Source organism: Mobula hypostoma, chromosome 3 (genome assembly GCF_963921235.1).
Source record: "Mobula hypostoma chromosome 3, sMobHyp1.1, whole genome shotgun sequence".
NCBI classification, from domain to species: Eukaryota; Metazoa; Chordata; class Chondrichthyes; order Myliobatiformes; family Myliobatidae; genus Mobula; species Mobula hypostoma.
The window spans coordinates 167,212,733-167,240,007 of NC_086099.1; the positions used below are offsets into that span (position 1 = coordinate 167,212,733).

At 39.3% G+C, this 27,275-nt stretch overlaps 1 protein-coding gene across 1 annotated transcript in view; it reads left to right on the forward strand.

Annotated features, from left to right (window-relative positions):
* LOC134344376 (inactive phospholipase C-like protein 2) overlaps positions 1–26,876 on the forward strand; it is a 241,387-nt gene extending 214,511 nt beyond the window's left edge. Inside the window, exons 5-6 of the mRNA XM_063044061.1 lie at positions 8,651–8,760; positions 21,032–26,876. Of these exons, the coding sequence (XP_062900131.1) occupies positions 8,651–8,760; positions 21,032–21,271 (350 nt within the window). The 3' untranslated portion in view covers positions 21,272–26,876. The remainder of the gene's footprint in view (positions 1–8,650; positions 8,761–21,031) is intronic.
* The last annotated feature ends 399 nt before the right edge of the window (positions 26,877–27,275 follow it).

The following is a 27,275-nucleotide window of genomic DNA, read 5'->3' on the forward strand; positions in this document are numbered from 1 at the left end:
GTGCATAAGAACTTAATTTTCCACAGGAAGTGGAAAAATAACTGAATAGGTATCTTTACAAATATGTTTATTAATATCTGGTAAATTAAAATATAATGTAAAAGAAATTGTAAGTTTTTCAATAGCTATTTCATTAGTACGCTTAAGTGAAATAAAATACGCTGATTCTGCTTTTTATGACTTTAGTCACAAGCCTACAATAAAAGCTTTTTGAAAATTCAAAGACAAAATATCATTCCATAATATATATTTTCTGCTACTGTCTTCAGACATTTCAATAAGGCTGCTCAAGCGTAACCTCTTTTAGAGTCTGTCCTATTACATCTTCATTTGCCGTATATTTTTCTGTCACTTCTATGAATAAGGATTGTATTGTCTTTAGAGTTCAGATAATTATTCTGAATTTACTTCCTTAGCTTTCTTAAATATAGGAAATTTGTCTTCTGGCATGATTCCCTTTTTAAATAATTTTGTTTGCAAAATACAATAATGTTTCCTTTATCTCTTACCCATCTTCTTATGATATGTATGTCTCCTGTCTGCCTGGGCATTTTACGAGGAGTGAGTGATACGTTTGTGGCCTAAGGTAGAGAAATCAATTTTAGAAAACGTAGCACATTTATTTTTCAAGCAACACACACAAAATGCTGGTGAAGGCAGCAGGCCAGGCAGCATCTAGAAGAAGAAGCACAGTCGATGTATTGGGCCAAGACCCTTCGTCAGGACTAACTGAAAGAAGAGATAGGATAGTAAAAGATTTGCAAGTGGGAGGGGAAGGGGGAGATCTGAAATGATAAGAGAAGACAGGAGGGGGAGAGATAGAGCTAAGAGCTGGAAAGTTGATTGGCAAAAGGGATACAAGGATGGAGAAGGGAAAGGATCATGGGACGGGAGGCCTAGGGAGAAAGGAAGGGGGAGGGGAGCACCAGAGGAAGATGGAGAGCAGGCAAGGAGAGAAAAAAAGGGGAAAATTAATTAATTAATAAGGGATGGGATAAGAATGGAAGGAGGGGCATTAACAGAAGTTAGAGAAGTCAGTGTTCATGCCATCAGGTTGGAGGCTACCCAGACGGAATATAAGGTGTTGTTCCTCCAGCCTGAGTGTGGCTTCATCTTGACAGTAGAGGAGGCCGTGGATTGACATATCAGAATGGGAATGGGACGTGGAATTAAAATGTGTGGCCACTGGGAGATCCTGCTTTCTCTGGTGGACAGAGCGTAGGTGTTCAGCAAAACGATCTCCCAGTCTGCGTCGGGTCTTGCCAATATATAGAAGACCACACCAGGAGCAACAGACGCAGTATATCACCCCAGCCGACTCACGGGTGAAGTGTCGCCTCACCTGGAAGGACTGTTTGGGGCCCTGAATGGTGGTAAGGGAGGAAGTGTAAGGGCATGTGTAGCACTTGTTCCGCTTACACGAATAAGTGCCGGGAGGGAGATCGGTGGGAAGGGATGGGGGGGACGAATGGACAAGGGAGTTGTGTAGGGAGCGATCCCTGCGGAAAGTGGGGGGGGGAAGATGTGCTCGGTGGTGGGATCCCGTTGGAGGTGGCGGAAGTTATGGAGAATTATATGTTGGACCCGGAGGCTAGTGGGATGGTAGGTGAGGACAAGGGGAACCCTATCCCTAGTGGGGTGGCGGGAGGATGGGGTGAGAGCAGATGTGCGTGAAATGGGAGAGATGCGTTTGAGAGCAGAGTTGATGGTGGAGGAAGACATCTCCTTTGTCCTGGAATGAAAGGCCTCATCCTGAGAGCAGATGCGGCAGAGACAGAGGAATCGCAAGAAGGGGATGGCATTTTTGCAAGAGACAGGGTGGGTTGTTCATGTAGCTGTGAGAGCCCAAAACGTTGGCTGTGCTTCTTCCTATGGATGCTACCTGGCCTGCTGTGTTCCACCAGCATTTTGTGTGTGTTGCCTTAATTTCCAGCATCTGCAGATTTCCTCGTGTTTACATTTATTTTTCAACATAGTCCCCTCCTACAGGTACACACTTAGTCCAGCGGTCGTGGAGCATACGGATCCCTTCATTGTAGAAGTGGTCCACAGCAGGGGTGATTGATAAGTTTGTGGCCTAAGGTAACAGGAGATGAGTTATTAACTTCAAACTTTCTGCATTATCATTCAAAGAGTTGAACTGCACATGCATGGAACAAGAGCATCTTGGACCTCCAGGTGGTCCACAGCATGGGTGATTGATAAGTTTGTGGCCTAAGGTAGAAGGAGATGAGTAATACAGCTCTTGTTACATGCAGATGCAGTTCTACTCTGAGTGAAAATGCAGTAAGGTTGAAGTTAATAACTCATCTCCTTCTACCTTAGGCCACAAACTTATCAATCACCCCTGCTGTGGACCACTTTCTGGAGGTCCAAGACGCCGACTTCTACAAAGAAGGATCCCTATGCTCCAGGACCGCTGGGCTAAGTGTGTAAATGTAGGAAAAATAAATGTGCTAGGTTTTCTAAAATTGGCCACGAACTTATCTATCACCCCTCGTATGTTAATATTTTATTGTCTCTACCTTAGATTAGTTTATCAATCATCTCCTCTATCTTTTCTTTCGATGTTTTCTTATGTCATGACTGCAACATTAATCATTCTGATACAGCAATATAGTCATCAATTAAAATTTCATCATTACTACTTATTGTGTGTCTGCCTTAGAGGTTTATCTTCTTCATAATGTGGGGTATTTTATTGTTTCTGTTAATATTTTTTGATAAATTTAAGTTGCTGCTTGCTTGCCTCTTTTTTCTTACAATTTTCCTAACCCTTTTGAATTAGGTTTAGACATTCATAGAGACTACATTGTCAGTGGTGGTATGCATGGATTTCATCAGTGGGTTCCAGTATCGTTCTTTCAGGTGGATGTATTTTGAAGACGAGCAAGACCTTATTTCTGATATCCTCTACAATATTTAACATTTAAATAATACCATTATAGTAAATCACTTTGGCCCTCTTCAATTGCCATGCACCAGTTCTTACCAGGTGATATTGTTTTCTCTGCCTTGTGGTACCAGAGACCCAGGTTCAATCCTCATGTGCTGTCTGTATAGAGCTTGCATGTTCTCGCTGTGATTGTGTGGGTTTCCTCCTGGTGCTCTCCGCTTTCCTCACCGAAGTGGGTTTAAAAATTAACTGGCCACTCTAAATTGCCCCCAGTGTAGGTGAGAGGTAGAGTCTAGATGGGGGGGGGGAATTGATGAGAATATGAGAGAATTAAAAATGGGGTTGCTGTAGGATTAGTTTAAATAGATAATTGATCATTGGCATGGAATGTTTCTGTGTCTCTGTATAACAACGTCACTCTATGACAGCAGTAACCACATTTAACAAAAAAACTTAATTAGCTGTAAAGCAACATTTGATACCCTCATTCGTAGAAAATGTGAAGAGGTATTTTCTTATCATTTATTATACTTCTCTATTTTCTTGGTTTCATTTTGTAATTTTCTAATTATTGTAATTGTTGGCTTTTTTTCTTGTTTTGTGTTACAATACGTATTCTTGGTCCATCTTTTTAATGCTTTCCACTGTTGTTCTTTTTCATCTTTTGTTCTAGCTTACTTTTCTCATTTCCAGTCTCATCCCTCAGACACAGCATTCCTTTATTATTTTGAACTTCGTCATATGTACATTCTTCATAATCTTTATTTTGATCCTTTGTTTCACTGTGAGCACTGTCACATATAATCCCCCCTCCTGTTACAACTTCTGTCTGTGTCTGTTTGATTCCCATTGCTAGATCCAGCAGTCTCACTGTTTGATCCTTGTCCAGTTAGAATCGACTTTTGTGTACATTGTACAACAGCATTTCCTGCACCTTTTTTGCAGCCTTTTGTTATTGCTTCTCTGGAGTACTGTGTACTGTTTCAGTCCCTATGTTTTAAAAAAGAATATATTAGGTTTGGAGGAAATCCAGAAGAGATTGACTTTGCTAATTCCTGGGATGTGAGTGTCGTTCTAAGGCAATTGACTGGAAATAGTTCTATGAAATGTACAAGAATGAGTGGTGAACTTTATGAAGCATATAAAATCCTAAGTGACAGGGAGATGTTGGAATAAGTGGGAAAGACTCAAACTATGTGCCTGACTATGGACATATGTACCAGAAAAGGGAATGGCCATTTAAAACTGAGGTGAGAGGAATTTCTTCTCACGGAAGGCAATGAATCTCTGGGATTCGCTAAAGGTATTTAAGAGAAGAAGGGTTTTTTGAAAGGTTGGGAAATTGAGGGCCCGTTAGACTGGCACAGAAGAAGAATTGAGGTCTGAGACAAATCAGTCATGATCCTGTTGTCTGGTGAGGCAGCTTGAGAGATGACTTGCTCCTGCTCCTTGCTTTCTGACTGTTTACCTTACCCTTTTTATTTCCACCTTTACTTCCTTCTCCTGTTTTCAAATGCATTAGTTTATCCAGATGCCTCCCTAAAATATTTAAAATCCCATGAGTTGCCCAATTTAGCCTTGTTGATAGGAAATAATAAGTTGTGGAACCCACTCTGCAATACAGTCCCTTCATGTCACAGGCAGGTAGGATCCGGCAGCTAGAACAGTGGGAAAACAAGGACAGAAAACCATGACCTAACTGCAGTACCCTTGAAAACTATGTCCATTTCTGATATGGAAAGGAATGCTGAACATACATAAGTCTGATCCTTAATATCAGAACTCTGATTCTTGAGAAAGCATTGTATTAAATAGGGTTCAACCCAAAATGAGGGTCTGAGAGCCCTATACGATATGGATGGATGGCTGGTTCTTTGCTTGCGAAGATCAGAATGGAGCTCCATCACTGTAGGATTTTTCCTCCCACCTGCGCTGTGTAGGTTTTTAGTGAGGATTGGTGCATGTGGACCAATTCCACTCTTTAGGCCAGGGACATTCCACAATGGCACAGTGAGCTGCCACGTCTGCGGTGACCACAAGGCTGTAGGTTGAGTAGCGGAGTTTTCCATCGCCTAGGCAGACCGACTGGCAAGGCTAATGAGTCCCATCTTCCTGGGTTTGCAATCGGAGTGTCCTTTTTCCTTGGCTGACTGCCAACCAAGGCTGCTGAGCTCAACCTGCCTGCCCAGTTATACTGCTAGACACTCATTTGTGCCATGACATAGCAAACTCAATAATAACAGGGATGCCATATGAAGGTGTTGCTATACGCACAGAGTGTAGGAGAGGCTACGGGAGTCTGCAGCGACCTCTACACCTGGAAAGGAGAGGCTATGGGAGACGCTTCATCTTCCTTTAGTGAGCAGGATGTCTAGCCCAGAAATTAGCTGGCCCCTGTACAATATGAGCAAGAGGGAAAATACATATATCATAAGGAACAGCAGTTTTGTGATTATGTAGTGGATTTGAAAAGCAGGCATTAATTTTTTTTTAAAAACAGCAAATACTCAGCAAGTCCAGGTGTTTCTGTGATCTTTAGCCCTGATCATATCTGTAGCAGTGGCCCATTTGTAGCTTAGAGCTCACTCAAGTTGTTCCAAAGCATGGGAACCCCGTCGCACAGTTTGTAGAGCCATGGCCTCACAGTGCCATTTACTTGGAATTGACAGAAAGATGTGCAGGTTGGTGGGTTAATTGGCTACTGTAAGGTACCTCTAATATAAGTAAGTATCTGTGGGAAGTTTTTGGGGACATGGGGAGAATACATTGAGCTGAGTGTTGGATTGGTGTCTGTGGGTGATAGTCAAGATCAAAGTGTCAATTTCCACTGTCTATAACTCCATTGCCCCATGTGATTTGAAGCTGATCTGAAGTCCGACAGATTGAAAATAATCAAGTGGTATGTGGTGAGACCTCTCAATATGGAACATTTGGGTAGGGGCCTGACACAGAAGTTATACGTCACAGATCACAGTGCCCCTGAGGTCAGAAATGCTGTAATTATTATCTCAGCTGCCTTTCTGCAAGACAGCCTGCAAGCCAGGCTGTCATATCAAAAATATGGCTGGTATTTCCCTTGGAACTCAGTCTGCACCATCATCAGATCTATAGTCAAAGGTACTGTAAAAATTAGTTGTACTAGTAGGCAATATAACTTTTTATAAATACAGCTCTGTGGTGATAAAAGCAACACACATAAAAGTTGCTGATGAACGCAGCAGGCCAGGTGGCATCTCTAGGAAGAGGTACAGTCGACGTTTTGGGCCGAGACCCTTTGTCAGGACTAACTGAAAGAAGAGCTAGTAAGAGATTTGAAAGTGGGAGGGGGAGGGGGAGATCCGAAATGATAGGAGAAGACAGGAGGAAGAGGGATGGAGCCAAGAGCTGGACAGGTGATTGGCAAAAGGGATATGAGAGGATCATGGGACAGGAGGCCCAGGGAGAAAGAAAAGCGGGGGGGTGGGGTGGAACCCAGAGGATGGGCAAGGGGTATAGTGAGAGGGAGAGAGGGAGAAACAGGAGAGAGAGAGAAAAAGAATGTGTGTATATAAATAAATAACGGATGGGGTACGAGGGGGAGATAGGGCAATAGCGGAAGTTTGAGAAGTCAATGTTCATGCCATCAGTTTGGAGACTACCCAGATGGAATATAAGGTGTTGTTCAACCTATGTGTAGCTTCATCTTTACAGTAGAGGATGCCATGGATAGACATATCAGAATGGGAATGGGACGTGGAATTAAGATGTGTGGCCACTGGGAGATCCTGCTTTCTCTGGTGGACAGAGCATAGGTGTTCAGCAAAACGATCTCCCAGTCTGCGTCGGGTCTTGCCAATATATAGAAGGCCACATCGGGAGCACCGGATGCAGTATATCACCCCAGCTGACTCACAGGTGAAGTGTCGCCTCACCTGGAAGGACTGTCTGGGGCCCTGAATGGTGGTGAGGGAGGAAGTGTAAGGGCATGTGTAGCACTTGTTCCGCTTACAAGGATAAGTGCCAGGAGGGAAATCAGTCTGTCCCTCTCACTATACCCCTTGCCTATCGTCTGGGTTTTTCCCCCCCTCCCCCTTTTCTTTCTCCCTAGGCCTCCTGTCCCATGATCCTCTCATATCCCTTTTGCCAATCAACTGTCCAGCTCTTGGCTCCATCCCTCCCCCTCCTGTCTTCTCCTATCATTTTGGATCTCCCCCTCCCCCTCCCACTTCCAAATCTCTTACTAGCTCTTCTTTCAGTTAGTCCTGATGAAGGGTCTTGGTCCAAAACGTCGACTGTACCTCTTCCTAGAGATGCTGCCTGGCCTGCTGCGTTCACCAGCAACTTTTATGTGTGTTGCTTGAAATTCCAGCATCTGCAGATTTCCTCATGTTTGTGATGATAAAAGTTCTGATTAACTTTTCTATATATCGTAAGGTTGGCTTGGAGTTGGGTAGTGGGAGGGTGGGGTGGTAACTAACTTTATACGCTTCTACTATGGGTGCTTTTCCTTAACCGTTATGAACTGTACATTTGTTATGTTTGTTTTGCACTGAATAAACCTTTTTTTTTAACTTTTTTTTGTTGCATTGTAGAAACTTATAAAAAAATTAATTAAAAAGAGTTTAGTTGTACATCGTACCCATTTTACAGTTAAGGGAGAATTCTGGTCAATTTTGCCTTCATTTCAATTTTGCTAACTCTAAACCTTTCTAGTTTCAAAAGTATTTTTCAGTGGATTGAAATTCTTGCTTTCTATTGCAGATGTGTAACAGTTCAGTTGGGCAGATAGTTCAGCAGTGTCAGATTTGCATCACTATAAACTCTGCACCTGTGACACTGTGATTTAAGTAAATACCTTGTTATTTGATTTTTAATGTAACTAAATAATTCATTCATTTCTCAAGCTTTATCTCCTGCATAAAACCATAAGGCAGCTGTTTAACCCACCACTTCTGTGCTAGCCTTTTGATGAATTTTTCAAGTTTAGGTAATCTTTTAAGGATCTCATCCTTAATTCTTCAATTTAGGCATCTTGAAGTGGTCCAATAGTCCTTGGAAGTTTTTCGTGGAATTGTATTCGACCTGTTTGCTGCACTATTTATGTTCAATGTATTATTTCTGCTAGAAACTTTAAACTTCTTAAGGCTCATTTTGCAGACTTTACGTAAAATGATCCTATATGCTTTAGTCAACATTTAGTAATGACTTCTACATTGATATAAAGACAGTAAGTATTCCCGAGGTGAAGTAAAGCTATCTTAAGTATTCATACCTTTTATAATTCTGTATCTCAGCGGAACTGTAGCAGCTCCATTTACATAATGTTACCTCAGTATAGCACTGAACAATCAGACTAGATTGATTGTTTGATTGGACACGTACCTGTAACCTTATGATTGAGAGTTGAAAGTTCTATCACTGAGTCAAGCTAGGGCTTAATTAATAAGGTTTGGGAATAGACTTGAACTGAGTGGTAAGGCTGTACTAGGGAGCTGTGAAGGAGAAGTGAGCCCAGGATTTGTAGATAATTAGTATCTTAATCATTTATCTTTGAGAGTGTTTTGAACAGAGGATCATGTGGATGAAGTACCATCTAGGATGGAATTGTCCATCGTTTTTGTAAAGATAAGCTTTAAAGGCAAAATATTGTTTCACAGTTTTCTCTCAAATCTGGCCGTTCAGTACTGCTGAATGGCTCGAATTAATTTCTTGTATCATTCAGTGAGGTATGCTCATGTACTGTGCTTGGGAATAACAAATGTATATTACTTTCAGCCATGGAATTCCATGAAAATCTGAACAATATTGGGGTTAAAGAAGGCCTTAAAGGAAGAAAACTTCAGAAAGCTGTCGAGAGTTTTACATGGAACATCACAATTCTTAAGGTATTATCACCATTATCATTATTTTATTATAAAAGATGCTGATTGAGGTTATAGGCATTGCCTGATAAATAATACATTTTCTCTAAGCAGGCAAATTAAATCATTAAAAAATTAAAGGAATTTTTAGTTTTATAAATAAAGTGACAAAATACAAATTTGATAAGATTATTTAGAATACATTTTGATATTGCTTATAGTATTTAAGGTGTTATTTTAATATAAACATGTTTTGAAGCCGTTAAGAATATTCAAGACAAATTCATTAAGATAATGCCAGAAATGAAAAATTGTAGCTACAACCTGAGATATTAAATACTGGGACTCTTTCCAGTGGATGAAGTGTAGAGTTGATTTAATGGGAGTTTTCAGAATAATGAAGGACTTGATAGATTGAATAAGGATGGTTTCTATCCTTGAATTGTGGAACATATTTTAAAGATAATCAAAAGGATATATGTAAAAGCATACTTGAAGATGTAGTGAGATAGGTTTTGAATTGTTCTTTATAAGAAGCAATACAAATACAATAGGCCAATGGCCTCCTACATTGAAAAAATTGTAGTTTTGTAGTCCAGACTGCAGGTAATTGAAGGCAAGAGACTAGATGATTGAAATACTAGACAGAGATGCAGATAATTGAAAATGTAATAACAGAAAGTTGTTTTTTTTTACAAGTTAAAATTTGCAGATGTTTGGTAATCAATAAAAAGTTAATTTTACAATTAGCAATTTGAGTAAATCATAAATGTCAGTGAAATGTTTGACTTTGGATTCAAATTTGAAAATATGGTCATGAAAGTGAATGTGATAACCATTTATCTGATGATATGCCTGAAACCAATTATATGAAAGTAGTCTCCAGTTTAGAAAAGGTTGAATACAACTTATTACTTACTTTAACAATTACATTTAATTTAATATCACTGATTATCTCTTGATTTGAACTGTAATCTGTAAGGGAAAAAATTGGCAATGCACATGCAAACAATTGTTACTAAGAAAGAATCTAGTAAAAACAAGTTTGATGCAGTAAGGATTCATGAACTGCATTGGAACTTCATAACAGCAGAATGAATGCAATTTGTGATCTTGGAAATGTGTTTTTTCCCCAGCTAATCAGCAATCACCCTAATGAATATGTGTTCAGTTTCTTACCTACCTCTTTGAATTATGCCCTTTGTCTGTTGTGAAGAACAAATACAGAGTTAAAGATAAATGCTCATATGAGGCAAAAGATTTTTATTTGTGTTGTATCAGTATCATTCATAGAATATAACGTTCTTCAAAACCAATCTTTATCTTTACTTTCTTTACTACCTGTACTATTATCAGTTGTTATACTTTTATTATATTTCATTCCATCTTAATTTCTTGAGCAGTTTCTGTAAGGCCTAGGTTATTTTAACATCTGTGCACTATCTCTAACTCAGCAGCAGCTCTCACTCCCCTTTACAAGGAATGCACTGATGTAAGAATGTGAATGGTTATAGAAAGTTCAATATTATAAGTAGGTATAACATTAAATCTTGTAGTATTCATCAACCTTTCCTTGACTGCTGTGGAGAAGCTATGAGCATGCAGCTCATTGCTAGATGTGTTCAGGAGTCAAACCTGCATTCCTCCCACTCTGGCTAGGAGATAATTTTGCAAAATCTTGCTACTTGCAGCAGAGATGCTTGGCTGACTGGATAGTATAGAATTCACTTATACTCTAACGTCCATTTTCTCTCTGCACACTCAATACCGCAGATATTGTTCATGAGCTCAATATTCTCACACTCCTTTTGTGGATCATATAGCCTACTGTTACTTATTGACAGTTCCCCTCATCAGTCACGTCACACTTCATTTGTCTATATTAACATTTACCACTTGTAATCTGAATTCATTTAACCCTCCTTATCTAAAGTAAATGGAAAAATAGGCATTTATGGAACAACTACCATGATCTCAGAGCATTCCAAACACTTTATAGGCAACAAAGTTCTTCATCAAGTGTAGTTACTTCTGTAATGAATGAAGCTTGATAATTATTGACCTTTGGGAACACAGCAATGAAATAATTGATCAGCTACTCTTGTCTTACAGGCTGGCTAAGTGATAGATGTTTCCCAAGACAGTGGGTGAACCCTGGAATTGATCCCTGAGTCAATCTGACAATTACTCTCCTCTATTCTGACAAGGCGTCATGTTTAAAAAAAGAGTGTATATAAATTAACAGTGATCTGCAATAATAATATCTAGACAAGTTTGAAAAGTAAGATTGATGTTTCTTAAGTGGAGGGGAAGATGAGAGGAGGAAGTCAACTGGTATTCTGATTGACAGCTAACTATCCTTTCTTTTATCTCTCTGTCTTTTAATGTATTATTGATAAAACTGCCACTGATGTTCAGGCAAGTCGATTTATTTTAAGATTGATGATTTGAAATATCAGCAAGTGAAAACCATTTAAAATACAGTTTCTTTTAAATGATTTGATGTTGCTGATAAATTGCACTGTACTGGTTCATTTCATTGCACAGTAGTTATGTGATAGTACAGTTTTACTCCATCTGATAGATTTTTGATGTAAGTGGGAAATTGTGAAGTAATTGCAGTGCCAATCTTCATAATTGAAAGAGCTTAATACAGTACTACAGCCTAAAGATCCTTTGGCATATAAAAGAGACAGGTGAAATAGTGTTGAGTCAATAAATAATTTCTTCAGTGGCTCTCTATTGCAGTGGAGTCAGAGTAAGGGTACAGAAGGGTCACAGATGTAGATTTGGGAAAATTATTTGAGTGGAGAAAAGCTTGGAATGGAAGTTAGAGCATCAGTCAACTGCATGTTGGAGATCTAGAGTTGTATTTTTACTCCCAAAATCAGTTTCCTGGGAACAGAAGAAAGCCCCACATATACTCTGACGGTTCTCCTCTTAATAATGGCCTGTTTAGGTGCCTCTGTTCATCTGATGGTCTGGAAGGAAAAGATCCTGAGAAACATCTTTTCCTGACACACATAAAAGTTGCACTCTGCAATATATTTCCAGGCTGATCATCCATTTCAAATCCAGTCAGATCAGATATGAAAATAATCAAATGTGCTCTTTAGCCCTGTTGGATAAGATGCAGACAAGATGCCAAGGATATCCTTCCACCTGTTCTTTGAAATAATTTGAGATATCTTACACCTGAAAGGATAGACTTTAACATCTCATTCCAAAGAGAAAACTTCCAGCTTTGCAGCATTCTCTGCCTACTGCACCTGCCTGACAGCATAGGCTTTTGGGTTTAAGTCCTTGGAGTGAGATTTATCCTCCAGCCTTCTGACAGTAGCGTGTCGTCCCCATTGCCTCTGGTGCTTTGGTTTTCTACCAAGTTTAAAAGATGTGCAAGTTAGTAGGTTAATGGGACACTATATGTTGTTCTGAGTGTGTAAAGGAGTGGTAGAGTTAGTAGAAGATGGGGAAGATAAAATAGATTAGAATAGAATCAGTGTAAAAATAAGTGCTTGGTACTTGGCATAGACTTGGTGCACTGAATAGCCTGTTTCGTTCCTTTATCTATTACTCTCAAGTACACTGAAATTAAGTCTCCTTTTGGTTTGGCTCTATCAGCTCCTTACAAAGAGTACATATTATGATAGTGCTAGGGTAGAGATATAGTGCTATGCCTTAGCATATTCTAAAGTGTAAGGGCCAAGAAATTTTGCTGCATGGTGCAATGTTTAAATGACCTCCAAATGTGACCAGATGCAATGTACAATCATAGCCCACTGTACATATGACATGTATTTGCACTGAGGTCAGTTGGGATTTGTTGTGCCATCAATTGGTATTTAATGCATGATTGATGCCAAATAGAATTAAGGATACAGAAGCAAAGAGACCTGGGGGTATGTGTGCACAAGTAATTGAAAATGGCAGGGCTAGTTGAGAAAGCTGTTAAATATTATGAGCCTAATCATAGAGTACAAACGTAGATGTGTAATGCTGAATCTAAGTAAAACACTGGTGTAGTCTCAACTGGAATGTCGTGTGCAATTCTAGCTGCTATATTGTAGGGAGGATGTGAAGGATTCAGAAAAATTTTACAAGAATGGTTTTGGGGATGAGGGACCATAGTTACAAAGATGGATCAAAGATCTGGAACTGTAATTTTGGAGAATGCTGAGGAGAAATTTGATATGTGTATAAAATGATGAGGGTTTTGTATAGAGTGGATAGTGGGAAGCTGACTGTGTTTGTGAAGGGATTGGGGACTAGAGTATAGACGGATAGGAACAAAGTACAGAGCAAGGGAATTGACAGAGACATGAGGAAGAACAGTTTTGCAGCATGTCTTTAGAATTTGGAATGCGGGTTATGCTATGGTCTTCAAGAGGGAATATACAGTAAAGAAATATTTGTAAGGCCACAGAGAGATGGTCGATTTATGAAACTAGCCAGCCAGCATGGACATGAAGCGATTGATCTCCTCTGGTGCCCCACCACTCATTGACGACCTTTTCCTTTACAGTATGTACCTGATTTTCAAATGGCACATGCAGCAGAAGCAGGTCTGATCTAGAGAGTTGCAGCCTGCTTCTACTTTATTGTTGGGATATTCAGGAGTAAAGAATCTTTGAACATGAGTTGATCTTTGCTAAAATATGTTACCATTCTCTATAATGGCTCTCAGTGATTTTCCTATCCCCAACACCCATCACCCATGCATTCGCACCCATACCCTGAGATAGGTTTGATCTCTCTTCAGATTACACTATAGCTCCTCATAACACTCTCTCCATCCCTCATTCCAACAAACTTTCATTGGTTCATTCCCACTGATCATCCTGATCCCATTCCTTCTCCACTCTTATTTTCTCCAGTATCCTTGATAATTCCAGCAACCCAGCCTCCTTCCCAGTTTTCCCCAATCCTATTCCAATCTGCTCTTATTCTGTGATCTTCTCAATCCCTCTGATGTCTTCATCATCATCCTCCATCACTCACCCGAACCTCTTCCTGGTTCACATGGTTCACTTCATATTCCCAGTGGTCTCCTCCCTTCCTCTGTACTTCTCACTGGACCCCCACAACCTTCTCCTCAAACAGCCTCTCTCCTATCCCCTCTCCCCCCTCACCCTCATTCCTTTCCCATAGTTATGATACTCCCTTGACCTCCCATTCCTAAGATCTTGTCTCAAATCCTCTGAATTAATTTACCATGATCTTTCTTCACTGATTTCCACATATTGTCAAACAAGCTGTATTATGCATCATGTGAGTAAGTGATCAACTCATCTTAATATGTGAAAATAGCACTCATTCCCAGACCAAAGAATATTTTGATATCACTGTGGTTATTGTGCTACAAGACTTGTACACTTTCTACTTATTGTGTTTCCCCAGTTCTTTTCATGCAGGAGGATCAGAGACTGTGGTTATTGTACTACAGGACTTGTACGCTTTCTATTTATTGTGTTTCCCCCAGTTCTTTTCATGCAGAGAATTAGAAGCTATTCACCTGCCTTTAATTATTACAACTCATTTTCTTAAAATTTCGAGACAAATCCATTACACTTTTGCCTTGCGGTAATAAACCTGTCACAATTAAAGACAATGGCTTAGAAATTTTTGATGCACTAGTGCCAAAACACAAAGAAAAATCACAGAATGGGGATATGCTTCTTTATGAAGTTACCATTGTGTATTGCTTCATGTTAACTTCCAGCCTGCACTCTTCGTGGTGGCATCTGCTTGTGAGACATCCGCTGATTCCCCAGAAAGTGCAAGAGACAGTGATAAGGGGTGGGAGAGCACTCAAAGCCTGTGATCGGGGTGACCCATGCACCCATGGTCAGCGGAACCCAGTGAGTCCACAACTTGAGGACTTGACAAATCATGTTTAGTCGTTCATGGGCCTCCATTTTTACAGCAGCTTGGTGAGACTGATCAATTTACTGAAGAAAGTTCCATGGGGAGGATTGTTTGGTGATACTAATAATGTTTCAGTGGGGGCACTTTAAAACACATATATTTCACTCAGTTCAACATAAAGTACTCCTCACTTTTTTTGAGTTACATTAATTATAAAGGTTGCAGTTCATGACTTCTTGACTCAATGTGTGTCATTAAAAACTTCAATGAATTATGCTCATGGTATCACCTGGGAACAATATACCGCTGGAATTAGCAAGATCAGTGCCAAAAAGTGTGTGGTTTACCTACATAAAATGGGCACACGCAAGTCCTGTTTCCAGCTGAATATCTTCTAAAATTCAAAACAATTTAGTTACTTTTCAAATAAGAAAGGACATCCCCAAGTAATAAGGATGTAATTCTACTTCTGAATGCCTGGTAGAAATCACTTTATAAAAAACCATGGATGGTTATTTAATTAGGGAGCTTAAGGTAGAGGAATCCTTAGGAGACGGTAATCATCATATGATGGAACTCACCCTGCAGTTTGAGAGGAAGAAATTTGAGCGTTTGAGAGGGAGAAGTTAATATGGATGTATTGATATTACAGTTGAGTAAAAGTAACTACTGAGGCATGAGAGAGGAGCTGGTCAAAGTTAATTGGAAGAGCAACTAACAATGGCTGGAGATTCTGGGATTTAATTTGAAAGATGCAGGATAAGTTCATCCCAAAGAAGAAGCCTTCTAAATTGAGGATAAGGCAACCAGCAGAAGTCAAAGACAGCAAAAAAGAAAAGGAGAGAGTATACAATATAGCACAAATTAGTGGGAAGCTAAAGAACTGGGAAGCTTTTAAAAAGCAACAGAAGGCAGATTTAAGGAGAGAAAAGCTGAAATATGAGGTAAGCTAGCCAATAATATAAAAGTGGGTACCAAAAGCTTTGTCAAATATATAAGGAGTTAAAGGGAGGCAAGAGTGGACATTGGACTGCTGAAAATGACACTGGAGAGGTAGTAATGGGGAACAAAGAAATAGCATATGAACTGAACAAGTATTTTGTGTCAGTCTTCACTATGGAAGACACCAGCAGCAAGCTAGAAATTTGAGAGCATCAGTGGGCAGAAGTGAGTGTAGTTGCTATTACTAAGGAGAAGATGATTGGGAAGCTGAAAGGTCTGAAGGTTAGATAAGTCATTTGACCAGATGGGCTACATCCCAGGGTTCTAAGAAAGGAACCTTGAACCTTGAAAAAAGGAGGTACATAGCAGGTATAGGCAGGTAGGAACAAATAAGGGTCTTATGGAGAATAAGAAATATAAGATAATACTTAAGAAAGAAATCAGGAGAGCTAAAAGAAGGCATGAGGTTGCCCTAGCAGACAAGGTGAAGGAGAATCCTAAAAGCTTCTACAGATATGTCAAGAGCAAAAGTATTTCAAGGGACAAAATTGGTCCTCTGGAAAATCAGAATGGTAATCCATGTGTGGAGCCAAAAGAAATGAGGGAGATCTTAAATGGATTTTTTGCATCTGTATTTAGTCAGGAGACAGACACAGAGTCTATAGATGTGAGGCAAAGCACAAGCAAGGTCATGACCCTTATACAGATTATAGAGGAGGTGGTGTTTGCTGTCTTGAGGCAAGTTAGAGTGGATAAATCTCCAGGGCCTGACAAAGTGTTCCCTTGGACCCTTTGGGAGGCAATTGCAAAAATTGCTGGGGCACTAGCAGAGATATTTAAATCATCCTTAGTGACAGGTGGTGTATCAGAGGATTGGAGGATAGCTAATTTTGATCCACTGTTTAGGAAAGGCTATAAAAATAAACCAGAATATTACAGGCCGGTGAGCCTGACGTCAGTGGTGGGAAAGTTATTGGAAGGTATTCTGAGGAACTGGATATATGGCTATTTGGCTAGACATCGACTGGTTAAAGATAGTCAGCATGGCATTGTGCATGTAGGTCATGTTTGACCAGTCTTACAGCGTTTTTTGGGGAAGTTACCAGGAAAGTTGATGAAGGCAATGCAGTGGATGTTGTCTACATGGACTTTGGCAAGGCATTTGACAAGGTCATGCATGAGATGTTGGTTAAGAAGGTTCAGCACAGCATTCAAGATGAAATAGTAAATTGGATTAGACATTGATTTTGTGGGAGAAGCCAGAGAGTGGTAGTAGAGGGTTGTCTGTCTCACTGGAGGTCTGTGACTAGTCGAGTGCCGCAAGATCGGTGCTGCGTCATTGTTATTTGTCATCTATACCAATGATCTGGATATTAATATGGTTAACTGGATCAGCAGATTTACAGATGACACCAAGATGAGGGGTGTAGTGGACAGCGAGGAAAGCTATCAGAGCTTGCAACAAGATCTGGACGAGCTGGAGAAATGGGCTGACAAATGGCAGATGGAATTTAATGCAGACAAGTGTGAGGTTTTGCACTTCAGTAGGGCCATTACTAGAAAGGTAATAACTAGTATGGACATAATATTAGCTGATTGGCAGAAGGCAAAGAGTGAGAATAAAGGGGGTCTTTTCTGGGTAATTTCTGGTAGCTAGTGAATACAGTGTAGTTTGGTCATTCACTCTGATAGAAGTAATGAAGGCACAGACTATTTTTGAAATGGAGATTAAATTTAGAAATCTAGATGCCAAGAGTCTTTGGACTCCTGATGTAGGATTCCCTAAATGTTAACTTGCAGGTTCTGTTGGTAGTAAGGAAGGCAAATTCAATGTTAGCATTCATTTCTTGAGGACTAGAATATAAAAACAACAATATAATTCTGAGTATTTATAAAGCATTGGGCAGGCCACATTAAGACTATTGAGAACAGCTTTGGCTCCATATTTAAGAAAATGTGTGTTGGCATTGGAAAGGGTCCAGAGGATGTTTACAAGAAAGATCCTGGAAATGAAAGGGTTAATATATGAGGCATGTTTGCTTGCTCTGGGCCTGGACTCGTTAGAGTTTGGAAGAATGAAGGGGAATCTCATTTAAACATACCAAATATTGAAAGACCTAGATAGAGTGGACAAGGAGAGGATGTTTCCAATAGTTTGAGAGTCTAGGACCAGAGGGCACAGCCTCAGAATACAAGGACAGAGATGAAGAAGAATTTCTTTAGCCCCAGGCTGGTGAATATGTGGAATTCATCGCCACAAATGACTATGGAGACAAAATCATTGAGTGTATTTATAGTGGTGATTGATAGATTCCTGATTAGTAGGGGCATTAATGGTTATGAGAAAAAGGCAGAAGAAGGTTCTGTGGTTGAGAGGGAAAATAAATCAGTTGTGAACAAAAGGTGGGCAGATTCTCTGGGCCAAGTAGCCTAATTCTGCTTTCAGTACACTGGATGAACTCAGCAGGTCGGGCAGCATCAGTCAGAAATGATGAGTCGACGTTTCGGGCCGGAACCCTTCGTCAGGAGCCTAATTCTGCTCCTATGTGTTATAGTATGTTACAACTTTAAAGTCTAAAGCAGACATTAAGCTAAAAATATCTTTTTCTTCAAATAGTTGACATGTTCTATAAAATAATGGGATGGATCTTGTGCTTGTATTACTAGTTCTGAAAACCTGCTCTGATGTGAAGACCTCACCCAACAGATTTGGGTGACTGCCTCCCCAGAGTTGCCCTGACGGGCAGTGAGGCTCCAGTCCAGTCAAATGAGCTGTTATTGACATTGGCAACAACTCAATTTTAAATAGCAATACCATTAAAATGTTTAAATTATTTAAAAACTTAAAATACATTTCTTTCAGGAAACATCAGTTTCCCCTCTACTGTGGTTTCTTGGAGCCTATTTCAGCAACTTCTCAGACTTGTCCTCTCACCGCCCTTCCTCCAGACAGGACAGAAATAGAGTTCCCTTCCATATCTGGCACATCAAACTTCATCACTTCTGCCAATTGCAATAGGGTCCCACCACTAGGATTAACTTCCCCTCCTCACTTCTTTCTGCCTTCTGCTGGAACCATTCCCTCTATGACTCCCTGGTCTGCTCAAACCTCCCTGACCCCTTGGTACTTACTCCTGCAGTGGCAGAAGGTGCAACACTTGTTACTACACCACTTCCCTCACCAACATCCCAGGGACATAACCAGACCTTCCAAGATTCAAGTTTCCCTCCTGCTGCAATTGATGCTTCTGGTATGGCCTTGTCTAAGTCAGCTGAACCAGGTGTAGAGTAGACCACTGGTTTGCAGATCACCTGTGTTCTGTCTGCAATGGCATCTCCAAGCTCCCAGTTGCATGCTATTTCAGCTCCCCTTGCTATTCCCACACCAACCTGTTCGTCCTTCACCTTCTCCACTGCCAGGGCGAAGTCCAGTGAAAACTAGGACAACAATACTTCATATCAAATCTGAATAGACTATAGCCCAATAGTATAAACATTGTGTTTACTATTTTCAGGGAAGTTTCCCCCTCTCCTCTTTCCCCCCTTCCCCTTTCCTCCTTCCCCTCTCCCCACTTCTCCTCTCCCCTCTCCCCTTCCCCCTCTCTCTTCCACCCTCTCCCTCTCTCCCCAATTCACCTCTCCCCCTCTACTCTCTCTCCCTCCATCACTCTCCCCCCTCTCTCCCGCTCTCTCTCCCCTGTCTCCCCCCTCCCCCTCCCCCCTTCTTCCTCTCTTCCCTGCTGACCCCTCTTCCCAAACTCTCTCCATCCTCCCCACTTCTCCCTCTCCCTTTCTCCTCTCCCCCTCACTGCTCACCCTCTACCCCCTCTCTGCCTCTCCCCTCCCTCCTTAGAGTTTTTTGTTCCCTTTGCCACACAACCCCCAGCCCCCATCACTCATTTTGTCCCCCTCCCCCATCCACCTACTACCCACACTTTTCACACAAAGGATCCCCTCTCCCATTTGGTTCCATCCTTCCTTACTTATTAAATTCCAGTATTTGTAGCCATTGGGTCCCCACTAATCACCTTCCAGCTTCTCTCCACCACCCCACTTCTCCCACCTGCCTTTTTTTTACTTTGTCTGCTGCAACCTAACTACCTCTCTTCCCCCACTTACTACCTTCTGGCCCCTGCCTCTTCCTTCTCTGTTTACTCTCTCTCTCTTCTGTTAAATAGTTATCTTCCTTCTCCACTGTCATGCACAACCTTGACCTGAAACATCGACAAGTCATTTTCCTCCACACAGATGCTACCCACCTTGCTGTTCCCCCAACAGTTTGCTTTTTCCTGTGACTTGGCAGGCAATTTCCCCCCTTTTGGGCACAGTGATCCATGATTTGTTTGTGGACATCATGTCTGGAATTTATTGGTGCTTCTGTTTCAGAGCAGGCGAAAGAACGTTGCTGAATACAGTAATTCAGTTATGTAGTCGCTTAGCAGACCCACTAGAGTTAAAAGCCAAGCCTGGAAACTTCTCTTTCCATTCCACACCTTCCCTCTGTCTACAGTAGTAATCCACGTACCTGTGACTTCCAGTAGAATGTATACCATTTGGGGATGTAGAAATTGGATGCAGTCTTTTATCTGATCTTCCTACAAAAATCATATCAACTTTTGAAGAATAAACTTTAAGGAGTTACAAGGTATTGTCAGATTATAAAGTAAAATACCCAACTCAAACCTAGCTTGCATAAATACTTATTTCAAATATATTGTACAATAAATTTAAAGTGGAAACAAAGCATGCCCTTGTAATAGCTTAACTATGATTAATTTTAGGTAACTTGTAATGCTAATTACAAGCTAATTTTAAATGAGGACAAACTTACTTCATTTCATTCAAGCAAACATTACAAGGCCAACCCTCCCACCTCATTTACAGTATCTGATTGCTTTCTTCATTGATTCCAGAGATTTGCCAAGAAGCTGATCAATGGAATCTTCTTAGGATTCCCCAGCATTACATCTTGGAGTAATCACTTGGATCTTTGCCAGTTGGACCTGGCAAGAGATCTGACACCCTCATTCATTCAGTGAGAATTCTAGGGCAGAAAACAGAAAGGCAAAATTACTGTATGAAAATTATTTTGTTTTAATTTCATATTATTAATTATTTGTTTAATTTTAGCATTTTAGTTAACTTCTTATTTTTTAAAATTTCTTAGTTATACCAATTATAACACTTCTACTTGTTTCTGAAGACTGGAGAAAATCCACTACAAATCAAATTTAGTTTTTACAGTTGATAGAATTCTGCTGCTAGCTGTCAGAAAATGGAAGGGCTCTTCACTGCCACATGATGTTCTGTTGCCATTAAGGCAATGCTCTTGATTCCATGATACACTGGACCAGTAAGATTGACCTTCTACATGCAAACAAAGTAACACTCTATCTCAGTTTCCCTGCTGTATCTTTACTTTACATACTCGGTACATGCATCATCTATTTGCTTAATTTAGTCTTTGTGAACTATTTACTATCTACAGGGGCAAGCTGATTTGCTGAAAAATGCTAAGATTGAAGCATTGGAGAACCTGAAGCAAATTCATTACGCTGCAGTGTCTTGTGGTCTGAATAAGCCAGGCACTGGGAATACAGAATCATCCAAGCCAAGGAGAAGCCTAGAGGCCATACCTGAGAAGGAGGGTGTGGAGGTTGGAGCTGGGGATCGAGCTGCAGAATCTCGCCAGAATACGAATGAAAAATCCGTCAAAGCCGCCAAATGAAGACAATCACATGGAACTTTTGTTTGCACTGGAAAGCCTGCTTGGGTTGGTTAGTTTTCGTACTTTGGCAATTCTAAAGCACAATTCTCATTCTTGGTATATTGTGACAAATGGAGCATTGAATGTAACACTTCTCCAAGTGAAAATATGCCACTAGTGATGGAAAATTACTACTGCTTTAAACAAGTGGTAGACATGCCACTGAATGTTCATCTGCCAAACTATTGTGTGTATATATGATGTCACAAAAAATCAGTTAAAGTGTAACTTCTTTTCTAATAACTTATGCTGCCTTTTTACATTCTTTTTGTAAATGTAACATTTCTCTAGATATCTAAATGACATGTCTGAATTTAAATGCAAAATGGTTGTTATACAGAAGAATATGTAAAGTATATATAAATACAATGAAGTGTCTGTAGTGACGCCACCGAAAGATTGCAAAGATTGTTGAGCCATAAGTGGAATCATTGTATCGTTGATTATGGTCACTGAGTTTCAGTGCACTTTACAATGACCATTAATCAAAAAAAAGCTGGAAAAAGTTACTGTAAATTCTGCTCTTTAGAGATGATTGTTAATGTTAAAAATACATTTGAAGTGCTTGTACCCAGCGTCTGGTGACCAAATAGACAGCAGCTTTTAGCAAGTTGTTGTAATGTGTATAGCTATTATTTCATTAAATGGAAAGGTTAGGCTAATTAATTTCAACAAGAAATGATTTCCAAGTGACTCAGTTAGTCATTCAGTGCATTGCCTGTAGCCATGATCTTCCATTGTGCTAAATGTATGTGGTTTGCTTTGAAAGAAGGGAAATACTTTGACCTGTCTTTCACAAGAACAGGAGTAGGCCTTCAGACCCCTCAAGCCAACCCATTAGGATCATGGCTGATCTAGTTCCCCTTAGTCCAGAATTCCTATCACCATCTTTAATTTTATGTAATGATCTGGCCTCAACCAATCATGGGGGTAGAGAATCTACTACCTTCTAGGAGTAGCAATTTCTACAACTCAGTTTTAAATGACCATCCCCCTTTCTGTAGTTGTGTCACCTGGTCATGACTCTCCCATTAGTGGAAACATCTCAACATCTACCCTGTCAAGCCAAGACCATGATCTTACATGTTTGAGTAAGGTCACCCTCATTCTTCTAAATTCCAAGGAATACAGACTCAGCTCTCCAGCTCCTGTTGATAGGGCAAACATCTCATTCCCAGGAATTAGCCTCTTCTAGCTCTGTGAATTACTTGAAAATGGTCGTACAAAATAAAATGTTAATATCATCATTGTTGACAGTCTTGAATCAATCAAAAGTTGTTGGGTTTGTTTAGAGCAAAGCAGCAACAAACATTTGCATTTTTAAAAAATAAAGTCCATGTGAAATCCACCCAGATTAGTGGTCTAGTGTGCAAAGTAGTTCAGTTGTTGTTTGCAGACCTTTGTTCAGGGCTTTTAGATATGTTGTGATATGGAAAAATTCACTGCTACATACAAGTTATATTATCAATGACAAGTGATAAAAGACCGAAGAAAACTTTAACTAAACATCACCCCTTTTGATCAAAAAGAAACAGAGGAGTACATGAAAGATGTATAAGCCTAACAACCACTGTACGATCTTTCTATCTAACCCTGAAGATAATTATTTTTCAATTGCCAATCCATCAAATATTCCAATTTTTTCTTAATCTTCTCTGCACTTTGATTCTACTAGTTTACAAGACACTGCATTATAAGGCAATGGCTAATGCATACGCCATTGTAATCTGTCCTCTCCCTAAACTGTATTCTTTGCTCTTAATATTTATGATCATTGGGAAATATTATTAGGGTTCAACTAATCTCTGTAATTATTTAGTAACCACTGTGAGTTTTTTTATTCTCACAGGTTCTTAAAATTTATATTTGCAGTGAGAGAGCAGACTTTCTTGTGCAACACGTTGCAGCTTACATCCCTCTGTCCAAACTTCATTTACGCATTGTGGCTACAGTCAGTGAAAGGAACAGTCTTGTCAGTCATCAGTTTTCTTGTCTTCTCTTTCACTGCTTTCAATGTTTTTGAACAGCTGTCTGAATTGTGCATAGAACTCCAGGCACAGCCATTCCTGTGTCTTGTGCACACTTCACTTGCTATAATTTCTAATTTTGTTGGAATCCTTCATTACTTTACCTTGAGAGGAAAACATCACCACTTGTTTCCATCCCTCCTAACATTTTGACTTATTACCCTTAAATGTTTGCGCTTCACAAACTACTTTATTTGTATTCAAAAAACCCTGGAAATAAATGTTTTGTCATTACTAGCTGCACCCTAGCATGGTATAGCAGATTTTTCATTCATAATAACCCAGGTATTGAAGTTCTAGGAATGAAATTTGAATAGTTTCTGTGAGAGCAGGCGATAACCTTTGCCATTCAATGAAAGCAAAATCTAACACCATGAAGCCTATCTGAACCTACTGTATATTTATTTGTCTTATTATTTACCCAGATTTGTTTTGAGGTATTAACTTGCTTCTCTGCTATATATTTATATAGTCGGGGCAGAAGATAAATAATTTTAAACAGGTTTATTTTATGAATTTGAGTTTATTTTCGTGGACAGAATCCAAGTTTTTTTTTTGCCTTCTCTAACGTAATTAAAGAGCAGCAACATTAATGATCCATGCAAAAATCCTCCATTGAAAACAAATGCACAAATTCTCTAGACAGCTGCTGTCTGGACCAGTTCTGTCACTTAATAAAATCGTGGCTTATCCCCAAGTTCACTTTCCTGCTGACTGCTACATTCTTTGATTCTCTTATTGTTCAAAATCTAACTATCTTACTTCTGTACATAATTAATAGCAAAACACCCACAGCTCTCAGATAGAAAATAATTAACACCAAAAACCCTCTGAGTAGAGGGGTTTCTTCTAGCCTCATTCCCAAGACTGTGCACTCACCTTTTGGGTTCTTTGGCCTTCAGTTTCTAAACTCTTCAGTTCGAGGAAACTATCTCAGAATGCCTGCCTTGAAATTGTGTCTCAGTCTTACTTACGTCAATCAGATTACTTCCGATCCACCCTCCGCCCCCAACACGAGGAGGAGATGGTCTATTGTACTTCATCTCCTCTCACAGAACAACTCCTCATCCCCGAGAGTCCTCAAGTGAAATTAGGCAAAGAAATCTTTCCTTAGTTATGGAGATCCAAATGGACACAGTTCTCCAGATGTTATTTAACCAAAACTCTGCATAGATCCATAAAGTCTTCCATAGTCTTATCCAACCCACATGAAATGAAGGCAAGAGGTCCATTTGCCAAAAATACTCTATTTAGTACTTTGTCCTTAGCTTGTGGAATTTATATGGCTTTAAAAATCCGGAAAATCTTCACTATTACATTTTCCTTACTGTTTATATAAACAAATTATTTTTCAGTCACATCCAAAAGTGGTAAGCTTGCCATTGCAAATTCGTCATCTATTAGACCTGCCACTTGATTTTCCCCTGGATTAGCTTAGTACATAAAAGGATAAAATGTAATGTCTGAAAATGTGATAGATGACCCGTTTGTTTACCATTAACAGAGTTTTATCATGTATTCATTTATTTCAGGTGTCCTAAATATTCAAAGTTCAATTTGTAAAGCTTAGCTTATTTAGGAACTGAGATCAGCAAATTGGGTCTCAATGTACAATTTTCAGCGTATCTTTAATCTGTTTCCCATCTTTAATTCCTTAAACTTCTGTACAGCATATTCTTTATGAGTGTCTGCATTAATTAATAATATATTCCAAACAAAAGTATATTTTCTGGCTTGTGGAAGGGAATCAGCTGCCACTAAATTGAAACATTATTACCTTAAGAGAAGTATGAGCAATTTATAAGAGGTCCGTAATAATTTACAGTATATTTTCTTACAATTGGAAGATGCTTTAAATAAATCAAGTCTTATTTTGGCAACGTCTTAACGCTGTAGATTATCATGCTGATCCTCCATCTCTATGGAGGACAGATACTAGTAAGTAACACTTAAAACATCATTTGCAAATCTCAAATCAGAAGATCAATATTAGGACCCATTCCAATGAATTAATTAACAATTTAACTTTGTGAGTTTGGCACTCATTCCTTTAGGCTGCCTGTTAAACTTAGTTGCATTAGCTGGGTACATTTTGTCAACCAGACCGTGTCTGATGAAGGAGAAAAAGATTACCCTAACCAGTATTGCATATTTGAACTGGGCCACATTTTGCCCGTTCACATTTGAGCCTTTCAGATGTGATAATGATCAGTATCACTAAAGGAAGGATAATGTTTAAACTACTTACTGTAAGCTTTGCATGCTTATTGATCCATGACTTAGTTAGAGACATGATGTACAAAAACTTGCACAGGAAGATAGTTTTATTAACTTCGCAAAACAAAGGAAATCGAAGTTCTTAATGCAGATGTTTTTTTTTGTTACATGACTGTCCGAAATTCAACCAAACATTTTTAGAATCGTCCAAGTCAACAAAATAAAGTATTTTATGTCACAATTTTTAAAACACATGCAACCTTTGTCAAGGAATTTTAAATTAATGATTTTTGATTAGTGATCTATTTTACTGTAAAACAGTGAATTTTAGAATGCAGTGCATAGAATTTGTACATAGTCCTACCTAATTTTTGGACATCAGAGAGAAAACTAAGGAAGGGAGCTGCTATGTAATTATTTCACAATACAAGAAAATGGTGTCCTCCAAATTTAAAATAAACAAATAAAGTAAGGCATCCAATCAAGTCTGGAGTTGATAAATTCCTGAAAGTTAACTTTAAGAATTGCATTTATTAAAGACTGAATATAATTTGCAGGTTGCAAAAAGTTAATATATATTTTCATCATATATTTATATATGGTATATAAAACAATAGTCCTGGACATTGCATAAGAAATATTAGGTCATTATGATTAATATTATGTATGATAAGTTTAACTTGAGAAAGTGAGACATTGTAACTAGTTGTGTTTTGCCACCATACAAAAAGACTACTGGAGTTTCTAAAGGATTCATATATAAGAAAATACTGTAAGTAATTAATAGGGAGACATACACAAGTGATGCTTCTGATTGATAACCTCTGATCACAGGAGGTCATTGGAAAGATTCATTTGATGGGAATGCAGTTCTTTGCTCCCTGACATTGGTTCTGTGATACAAAACCACAGTCTGTTCACCTCTGCCAGTAAAAGTGAACTTTTAATTAGCATAATTGCTTTTGATTTTTTGCCAAAAATTTATTTCACTGGCTCTTTGCTATGATGTGACCTACCAGATTGAGAAGAAATGCCACTAGTTTACCTATAAATACAACAATACTGTGAAGAAATGTTGTTCTATGAAAAGTTAATTTGAATTCAATTGTTTTTGCTTTAATACTACATTCATATTATATATTTAAGGTAAAAGATGGTATTGTCAGATTAAAATGCTGTTTCCAAAACAGTACTGTTGTCATTTACTGACCTTAAATAATATAGACCAAATACTTAATATTAAGAGCATGGTTTCATCATAGACCATCTGTTATATTGGTTTAGTTCCATGATCAGCTGACCTAACGTGTAGTGGTTTGCAAGAGGAGTCTGAATGCTCCAGGTAAAATTACTCACTCCAAGGTGCACAAGGCTGGAAAGAATGAATGAATAAATTGACTTTGTTTCTTACATCCTTCACATACATGAGGAGTAAAAGTCTTTAAGTTATGTCTCCATCTAAATGTGCAATCATAGTAATTTGGAATAATTTATAATAAATAGAACAGTCAATGTAACATAGAAATACACACGAATCAACATGAGTTAATCAGTCTGATGGCCTGGTGGAAGAAGCTGTCCCGGAGCCTGTTGGTCCTGGCTTTTATGCTGCAGTACGGTTTCCCAGATGGTAGCAGCTGGAATAGATTGTGGTTGGGGTGACTCGGGTCCCCAATGATCCTTCGGGCCTTTTTTACACAGCTGTCTTTGGAAATGTCCTG